The 10,249-nt window shown below is 40.8% G+C and overlaps 1 protein-coding gene and 1 pseudogene across 1 annotated transcript; one reads left to right on the forward strand and one right to left on the reverse strand.

Moving 5' to 3' along the window:
- Positions 1 to 1,014: 1,014 nt before the first annotated feature.
- Positions 1,015 to 1,942, forward strand: LOC150052587 (olfactory receptor 5B3-like; annotated as a pseudogene).
- Positions 1,943 to 4,462: 2,520 nt separating this feature from the next.
- LOC150052588 (olfactory receptor 5B12-like) lies at positions 4,463 to 5,413 on the reverse strand. The gene has a single exon (XM_090349162.1). The coding sequence runs from the start codon at positions 5,411 to 5,413 to the stop codon at positions 4,463 to 4,465; it is 951 nt and encodes a 316-aa protein (XP_090205288.1).
- Between the last annotated feature and the right edge of the window lie 4,836 nt (positions 5,414 to 10,249).

Raw genomic sequence — 10,249 nt, forward strand, 5'->3', positions numbered from 1 at the left:
TCTACTAATTTCTGCCATGGGGAATTTGGAATATTTTAGCCACTACCTGATGGACAGTATACCTCGTATCAGATTCCATGGTTGATTCTATGATTCCCAATGGACTCCTCTAAATGAATTGTATTTTTCTCTTCCAACATACTGCTCATCTTCTGTATGTATCTACATTAGTAGTGTAAATTGTCATTTATGCAAAGTCAAGCATCCATACGGTGGCTTTCTTAAAGGATGCATGAGATATTCAGTGGTTTTCTTGAAACATTGATAGAGTCTATGCAATAAATATCCATGCTTCTTTCTGTCAGAGGAATTTGGCAGATGGCAGGGAATGTCATGACTACTTTTGCAAAGTATGAACAAAAGCAAGACAAATAACACTCTGGTCACTCTTACTTTTTTAATTTTTTGCTATGTGTTTACCTATTATAGGAGGTTAGGGAGAAAAAAGAAGCTACTAAAATGAAAAAAAAAGACTCAGATATTGCCCTAAATAAATTAACAAGCTTATAATGCACTTTAATCTTTTTGCATATCCTGTTATTGACAGGGAAGAGTGAATGCTCACCCAAGGTGTCTAGAGAAGTTCTTTTTTAATATATATATGTGTGTATAGCTATTGTAAAAGTTATGTACAGAGGAGTTATAGTTACATAAGTCAAGTAATGAGCGCATTTCTTCTTGAGCAGTGTCATCTCTTCCCTCTCTTTCTCCTAGTTTTCCACTCCCATTTCCACCCACAAGTTGTTTCTAAGGAAACAAGTCAGCATGTCTCAGTATGAAATTGCTTCCCTCTCAGTCAACATCTGCATATGTATTTAAATTACATAGACTATCCATGGGCATCTATCAGATTCAGTCAGGTAGCTGTCTATTACCACATAGGTATTCTTCAGAGTCTTGGTGCAAATTGTTTCTTCCATGAAATGGTTCATTTTGTACTGCTTCCTTTGAACTCTTCGTCATCATGTCTCTGTCCCTCATGCTACAGAATCTATTGATGGCCAGATGCAATCAATGGAAAACAAGAGCAGAGTGACACACTTTGTCTTGCTGGGACTAACGAGTGACCCAGCACTGCACACGCCCCTCATAATGACCTTCCTCTTTGTCTATGTCATCACTCTGGTTGGGAACGTGGTTGGGAATGATTCTATTGATCATCTTGGATTCTTGGCTCCACACTCCCATGTATTTTTTCCCTTGGCAACTTGTCTTTTGTGGATTTCTGTTACTCTTCGGCTGTCACTCCAAAAGTCTTGTCGGGACTCACTGTAGGAGATATGGCTCTGACCTATAATGCTTGTGCTGCTCAGATGTTCTTCTTTTCAGCCTTTGCCACTGCAGAAAATTATCTCTTGGCTTCAATGGCCTATGATCGCTATGCAGCAGTGCGTAAGCCCCTCCATTATACCGCCACCATGTCGACTGGCGTGTGTTTGTGTCTGATGATAGGTTCCTATGTCTGTGGCTTCTCGAATGCCTTCATCAACACTGCAAATCTATCCAGCCTCTCCTTCTGTACACCCAACTGGTCCACATTTTTTTCTGTGATTTTCCAGCAGTCATGGTTCTCTCTTGCTCTGAGAGGCACTTTAATGAGCTTGTTCTTATTTGTGTAGGTAGCTTCAATATATGTTTTGCCATTGTGTTATCTGGATTTCCTACGTGATCATTTTTTACCTCCATTGTAAAGATGCGTTCAGCTGCAGGGTCCCATAAGGATATGTCCACCTGCGCCTCCCACCTCACCTCCGTCTCCATCTTCTCTGGGAGAATTAGCTTCATGTACCTACAGCCCAGCTCCAGTCACTCTATGGACACCGACAAAATCGCATCTGTGTTTTATACCATGGTCATTCCCATGCTCAACCCTGTGGTGTACAGCCTGAGGAACAAGGAGGTCAAGAGTGCATTCATGAAGATAGTTTTCAAGGCAAAATAATCTTGACAGTTATAAATTTTAGTATCTATCTTTCACAAATCTAGATGAATTCTCCTTACATTTCCTCTGTATTTCCTATCTTAAAAACCAAATGAGGTCATATGTCAAGAGGTGACCTAATTACTGTCTGAAAGTACTGGGAACATCACATTCAGAAACACACTTGAGTGAAACTCTCTGTGGTCTCTTTAGATTGGTATATTTGATCTTTTCCATGCATTTCTCTGCGGCACGTAAATACAAATAGGGGACATAGGTGCACAATGAAACCTCAGGAAATGGGTGAAATAGGATGGATATGGTCAAAATAGTTTGACTATAGTATAAAAGCAGGTTGCTGAAACTTCAACTTCTTGAATTATATTAGCAATGAGAGTAAGGGGGAGTGGCAGAGGAAGTGATTGATTAGAATACATCGGATAATCCATGTACATGTTACAATGAACTCACCTCTTGTATAACTAATGTATGCTAATAAATAAGAACCACCCACACACATGTTTCTAAAGTGCATGCAGGTGTCCAGAGAAGGCAAAATGCAAATGAGTGTGGGAAGTTTGTTGGGAGAAATTGTGGAGTTGTGTAGGTGGTTTCTTTCCCATGTTCGTTTAACTGAGTAAATGATTAGCCACATAACTAGTAAAGTTGATCTCTGTGTGAGAGAATGTGTGTGTGTGTGTGTGTGTGTGTGTGTGAGAGAGAGAGAGAGAGAGAGAGAGAGAGAGAGAGAGAGAGACAGACAGACAGACAGACAGACAGACACACACACACACACACACACACACACACACACTCACACACAGACTACCTTAGAAAATAAAGTCTTTCCTCATCATTGGGGATAGGCATCCTCAACCCAGGTTTGTCCATCACAGCATTTTCTATTCTCAGATTATGGAACTCAGAATGTGTTATACCCCCAGCTATCTTCATGCCTCATCACACAAAAGTACAAAATGTCACTCCTCAGCTCCTTCCTTAGTAGTGTTGGAGTCCTAATTGTCAAAATGTTGTCTATTATTACATGAATTATGCATCCTCCTTGACTACTATATGTAGGTGTGGATATTATGTACTATCTATCTATCAATCTATCTATCTATCTGAATATCTAGGCAGAGAAAGAAGAGAGAGTTATATTCTAGTATGACTTACTACCCCTGACAAGTCTGGAAAACTTACAACTTCCTCATCTTGTTTACAAAGGTAAGAGTTTCTCTGCAGTATGAGTTCTTTCACATCTGTGAAAGGACTCAGGATGACTAAAGGCTTTCCTACATTGCCTGCATGCAGAATGAGTCTCTTCACTGTGTATCCTTTCCTGGCATCCGTGAAGATATTTCCCCCCGCCCCCGACAGTGCTTATTTACCTACAACATTTCTTTCCAAATTTTACTCCAGAAGGAGATTAACTATCTGGAATACAGTTGAAGAAACCTCAAAAATGGCTTCTGGGTTAGCAATTCCTTTCTCAAATAGAAGCAAACCATTTAGGAAGTGGAAAGATTTGTTTCAGCTCCTGGGTTCAGAACTTTTAGTCCCAGGTCAGTATGCTCCACTGATTCTGGGATGAGCTGGGGCTAAGGATCTTAGATCAGAACATAGTACAGAGCAAAGAATGATAGGGATTATGCTCTGGATTTCTCCATTTTACCACAGACATAAAGAGGATTATCTTAGGAGAGATGCTGAGATCCCACATTTTGACAATAATGGTTAAGAGCACCAATTCCTAAGAACTGTGACTCCACCCTGCCTCCAAGAATCATTGCATGATTTTGAAATTTAAGAATTTAAAATAAAATGTAAAAATAAAGTATAATGTGGGTATAACTATCCATACATGGTTTATTTGTCAAGCACTTTATGGCAATAATGAGATACAGTGTGGTACTTGACAGTGCCTAGGATTATAATTTCTGTTCTACCCTTTTAGTGGCATAAACTCAGGGCGTCGCATTCTTGCTTAGGTTTTTGCTCATGGATGGTGCTTTGCCACATCAGTCATCACTCCAGATAAGCTTTTATCCCATTAACCAGATAGAGTCTCACAAACTTTTTATAGTATTGACTTCAAAGTAAAACTATCCAATATCAGCCATCACATCTCATCAGATCTCTAAGTAGTTCCAATGAAAGGCATGACACACCATCTCCTGGCTATAATTTTAAATTGAAGTAGTGTTCCATTTCTGGGAAAAGATATTTACAATTTTTCTATCCAGACCACTGACTGGGGAAAATGACTCACACCTGCCAAGAAACCTCAAGTGCCTGAGTACTTTCAAGCCTCAAGTCTCAGTACTGTCAATAATAATAATAACAGCAATAATGACAACAACAGTAAGCTCTCCTAACAAGGCCACAGTTATGAAGCATGAAGTGAATGGGCCTTGTGTATGAAAGAACTGCACAAAGACATGGAAGATAAGAAATAATTATAATTACTGTAATTGTTCTTAGATTTGTTCTGAGAGAGTAAAGATTAGAACAAAAAGTTCACAGCTGGCAAATCATTTGCTATTCACTGCCTATGCACGAGGAAGACTTTGCTTTGCCGACAGCCTTGTTGAAGGCAGCTTTGACCTCCTTGTTCCTCAGGCTGTAGACCAGGGGGTTCAGCATGGGAATCACCACAGAGTAGAACACAGACGCAATCTTGTCAGTGTCCATCGAATGACTGGAACCTGGCTGCAAATACATGAAGATGATGGTTCCATAGAAGATGGACACTGTGGTGAGATGGGCCGCACAGGTGGACAAAGCCTTCTTCTTGCCCTCAGCTGAACGCATCCTCCAGATGGCAACACAAATAAGCAGGTAAGAGTTCAAGATGACCACGAGAGCGAAACAGACATTAAACGAGGCCAGCACGAAGAGCACAAGCTCATTTGTGTGGATCTCAGAGCAAGAAAGAGCCAGCAGCGGGGGAATGTCACAGAAAAAGTGATGAATCACGTTGGAATGACAGAACGAGAGGCGGAAAGTGAGGGCCACATGGATGGAGGACTGGAGGAGGCCACTGGCATAGGAAAGAGCCGCCAGGAGGACACACACCGGACGTGTCATGGTGCTGCTGTAGTGCAGGGGTTTACACACGGCTGCGTGGCGGTCGAAGGCCATGGAGGCCAGGAGGAAACTTTCAATTATGGCAAAGGCTGCAAAGAAGAACATCTGGGTGGCACAGGCGTGGTAGGAGATGACCTTGTGTCCGGTGAGAAGCCCTGCCATCACCTCGGGAGTGACAGCCGAGGCGTACACGCAGTCCACCAGGGAGAGGTTGCTGAGGAAAAAGTACATGGGGGTGTGGAGGCGAGCGTCCAGCAGGATCAGCGTGATCATGCCAAGGTTGCCAGCCAGAGTGCTGAAGTAAATGAGGCTGAAAATGAGCAACAAGGGGGTCTGCAGCTCCAGGGCATCTGTTAGCCCCGCAAGAATGAATTCGGTCACCTGGGAGGTGTTCTCCATCATGGCCCCTTGGGACTCACCAGGCCAGGCTACTTGTGCCCCGCCATGAGCTGAGGGGCGGCCGGCCCGGCCGAGGTCTCTTGCTCTTGTGTCAGCTTCCTGTGCGGGGCAGGGTCTGTGGAAGGAGCTGGCCTGGGTGCTGTGGGTGGCAGAGATTGAGTGAGGGCATGCACCTGGGCCCTGGAGTGTCTTTGCTGCCCACAGCTGTCACAGGCTAGGCATTGTGTGACTCGGGGGCTCATTTGGGTTTGCCTGGTGGGTGGTGATCCGTCTTCCACAAAGTCACCCAATGTTCCTTCCCAGTCTTTGCCATATCATACAAGCACCCGGGTCTAACACACGCACAGAGAGAGCTAACGAGCAGAAAACACCGTGAGGAACCTGTGCTCACACTTTTGTACACGGTCTGTGGCAGACCTTCACCTTTCTAGCTGAAAGTGTTTAACAATTCCAGCTCTAGGGACACCCGAGATTCACCCTCTAACCTGACGCTGTTGTCAGACGCTTCATGACACATAGGCAAACATTCTTCATAATAACTTGCATGTGTTCAGTGTCCTAAAACATAAAGGAAAGCTTTTTCCAAATGGTTGAATCAAAGCCTTAGCTCTTTCCTCTTCCTGTTGCAAAAGTTTATTTTGTAGAGGGGCTGTGTTCTGTTACTTACCAGCATCCAGGTCTTCTGGGTTTTTGGTAGGAAGCACGGGGAAATAAACAAAGTGTTATTTTCTTATCCCCTAGACTTTGCCTTCAACTGAGTTGCACCGGACACAATTACCTCCCATGTGGCTCAAGTGCAGGGTGAATCTGGAAGAGTGAGCAGTATTCATTTCCTTAGGACTAAAAAGTTTTCATATTCAAGGATTGAGGTGGCAGACCATTTGCTTTAAAGATAGCCCATGTAGATTCAACCAAGAATTCACTGAATAGACCACAAAATTAAGAACAGTAAGGGATGGAGTGAGGCCAAGGGGACTGAGATTGTTGAAGGAAGTGGCGTGGATCAAGATGCATTGTATTTCACAGTGTTGTTAAATGATACATGCCTTGTATAACTACATAAAGATAACAATAAAAAATTAAACATGAAATGAACCTGGCAAACACCAGAAAAATGTGATTTCATTCCTAGAGTGGATGATTTTCATTGATTTTTAAAAGCCTATGTGACCAAAAGGCAGTTCAAATGACACCAAAATTATTTCATAATGTTCACAATGGGTAAGTGGTCATATTTCCAAAGTATGGAATTTTTGCAAAAATTTAAGACAATATATGAAAAAGAAAACCCTTCTTCCCTCTCCTTACAAGTTATCCTGCCCTTATGTGGTAAGGAATATACAACTGTCATAGCCAATATGTGTGCAAATAATTAACACAAGCATTTGAATTCATTACATTTCATAGGTTATCTCATCTCCTCATGTCTATTTAGGTGAATTCTCTCAACAATATTAAACTTCCAGATTTTCATATTCTTAAATGCAAACATACAATAGGTCACATTGTGCCTTTGGCAGGGACATGGGTGGAACTGGAGATTGTCCTGTGAAGCAAAATATGCAACGTTCAAAAAGACAAAGGTCACGTGTGGATGCTAGCCCTAAATCCAAGTGTGTACATAAATGCCCATTGGGTCATACACAGACATGCAATGACCCACACCCATATACATGCTTGGAATTGTGGGACCAAGGGAACAGACTATAGGGAGGAAAAGAATGCCAGCACTACCAACATATCTTGCATCTGCAAGTGAAGATGGCAAAAAAAAACTCACGGGAGGGAGAGATGAAGGGATGAGGAAAGTGAGAGCAATCACAGAGGGCAATCTTCTCAGAATACTGCCCATGCATTTCACTGTGCAATACCATGGTGGAAGTCCTTTGAATAATTAGCACACACTAAAACAATGATCATTTTATTAAAACAATGTAGGAGTGGCACCCTCCATTGAGGGTGCTAGTGAATATCAAAATATTTTATGTACATGTGTGAATATTCAACAGTGAAACTCTCTTAGGAATTGTTTGTGAAAGGGAGAAAGGTGATGAGGCAGAGAGAGGGAAAAATTAGATCTAATTAACGTGCATTGTATGCATATATTAGCATACAAAAATGAAACACTTTTGCAAAACTGATGTTCATTAATAAAAAAGATGAGAGAAAGAAAACAGTGTAACATTTGAGGTTCTCAAATAGATGTAGTAAGTACTTAAATCCCTGTCATTTAAAAAACGGGTTTATAATCCTTTAAATAAGAAATTTGGCCCTAAGTGTCCCTGTGTGTGTGTGTGTGTGTGTGTGTGTGTGTGTGTGTGTGTGTGTGTGTGTGTGTACTGTTTCCAGGGCTTGAACTCAGGATCCCAGCACTGTCCTTGAGTCTTTCTGCTTAAGGCTAGCAACTCTACCACTTGAACCATAGCTACACTTCTGACTTTCTGATAATTAATTAGAAATATGTCTCATGGATTTTTGTGCCAGGGCTGGCTTCCAAAGGTGAGCCTCAGATCCCAGCTTTTTAAGTACCTAGGATTACAGGTACAAGCCACCAGCTTTGGACCCACTTTTTAGTATCACTATCACCTCAGCCATTATATCAGGTATCTGATGGTAAGAAATGTGGATTTCTGGGGATAGTAGAGCAGTACAGAGTGTGGAAAAACCTGTGTGCCAAGAGTAGGAAGATGAATCATTGTAATGTGTCTTGCTGTAGCTGTGTGTAGCCTTCTTGGTTTTTTTCCATTGTTTTTGTTCTCAAATGTAAAATATGGTAGTATTTGCCCATTTTTTAAATACTTACTATTGACCAGGAGCAGCCAAGCGCAGGTGTGAAGGAGGAGGCGAGGAAACCCATCCTGTCCACACCACTGGCTGGAGGTCCACACCCTGGAAAGCCTCCTGCTGGAGAAGGGCTTTTCCCTCCTGAGGAGTTGCATGTTCTGGACAGTCTGGGCCTGGGCCTTGTAAATATCAAGGCAGAGATGGCAGACTTTGAACACATGTCCCAGGGGGAGCTGTGCTGTGTCAGTGGCTATCCCTGAGGTGCTTTCTGCCACAGTGGCTCCTCCATCCTGACCTTGACAGAGAGACAGGGTCAAAGTCCTTGGAGACAGCTATCTCTGCATTTTGGCTGAGTGTGTTTATGAGGACATGGGGGAATAGAAGCTTGGAGAAAAGAGCCTCCCATCCTGTCTGAAATATCTCACTTATTACTATTGTATTAGGTCCTTAAACAAGCTTTTTAATATGTAGGATTTTTCCCCTCAAAGGTCTAGAGACCTCCAAGTACATTTTGCTTAGTTTTTCTTCAGTCTTGTAAATAAAATATCCATTTTTCTTTCCACTATGGAAATTGTTTCAAAATCTCTCCCTCTCTCCTCTCTCTCTTTTTCTCTCTCTCTCCCTCCCCTTCCAAACTCCCAGCCCCTTTCACTCTCTTTTATGGTCAATATTTTACTAACATATAACGATTTTATATTTTAGATGTAACAATCACTATGTAAATCGGGAAAGCCAGTACCTCTGTCATCTTAAATATTTATCATTTTCTTGTTGTGATACTTTAATATACTCACTTTCCTGTACATAAGTTTCACAGAAAGAACATATTTTTCTGAATGCATATTTATTAGATGAATGAAGCAATTGATTGCCTTTTGAATTTAATTGTACTCACATGTAAAATGCATCAAATAATTTTTATCAATCATATAAAATATTGACCTCTAGACCCATATTCAGTGTGTTTCAAGACACACTGCTAACTTTCTGCTCAGTTAAAATCTATTTTTCTAATTCTTACTCATTTCCCATTTTACAACACAATTTCCTAGAAATCCATCATCAAGAAGAAATTTTAAATTCCCTAATACTTTTCCTAGTGAAATGTCATTAAGTGACCAGAAATATATCAAACAAGAACTAGTTCATAATTCAAGAAAAACATTTGAAACTTTAAAATGTTGAATTATATTTTTCGTAATTATTACTAGAATGATTCTAAATTTCAAAGTAGAATATAATTATGACAAGCTCAGATGAAATATGAGGTAAATTCAATGAGATTTTCTGTTTGTGCTGGTATTGGGATTTGAACTCGGAGCCTAGGTGCAGTCCCTTAGTTCTTGTTCCTCAAAGCTCATGCTCTACCACTTCAACCATGGCTCCCCTAATTAGTAATAATAAGTATAATTAGATAGGAATAAAAATTATCAATCAAACTGAGTATAGATAAGACAGATGAAGTTTCAAAACTGGATTTTAAGGGTTTTTGCCATAAGAAAGAATATTGAGCAAGATGTTCTGCACACTGCAACTGAGATGTTGGACGACAAACCCTAAAACTAGTAATTAAATTAAAAAATAATGAGCAGACATGTTAAATTTGACTTGAACATTGTGTAATGCTATGTGGAAGAACTCATTACCCTTGATTAGTGGACACAGTTTTCATATATTTATTTATGAGTTAGAAATAATGTAACTTTTAAAAATAATCAGCCACCTCAATCCCTGCAGGCAAGGCTAATTGCTTCTTCCTTAGGAAATCAGGACGAGGAGCTTTAGGTATTCTCATAGGGGAAAACTCCAAAGCTCTCCAAGTCGTCATAAGATGGTCAGGAATTTACTTCTAGCATTCCAGAATGACTCAAGAATGTAGCAGCTTTGGAAGGATTACCATGCATGTCATAATGAGATCCCTTATTATCTGAATGATAATCTGCTGAACTAAGGTTTGCTATGAAACTTCAACCAGGGTAAGGGCAAGATATTCCAATAAAAGTATCACATGGATTCACTTTAAAATTATACCCTTCTCATGAGATACTTGTAGAT

This window comes from Megascapheus bottae, chromosome 16, assembly GCF_031878675.1.
Source record: "Megascapheus bottae isolate mThoBot1 chromosome 16, mThoBot2.hap1, whole genome shotgun sequence".
NCBI classification, from domain to species: Eukaryota; Metazoa; Chordata; class Mammalia; order Rodentia; family Geomyidae; genus Megascapheus; species Megascapheus bottae.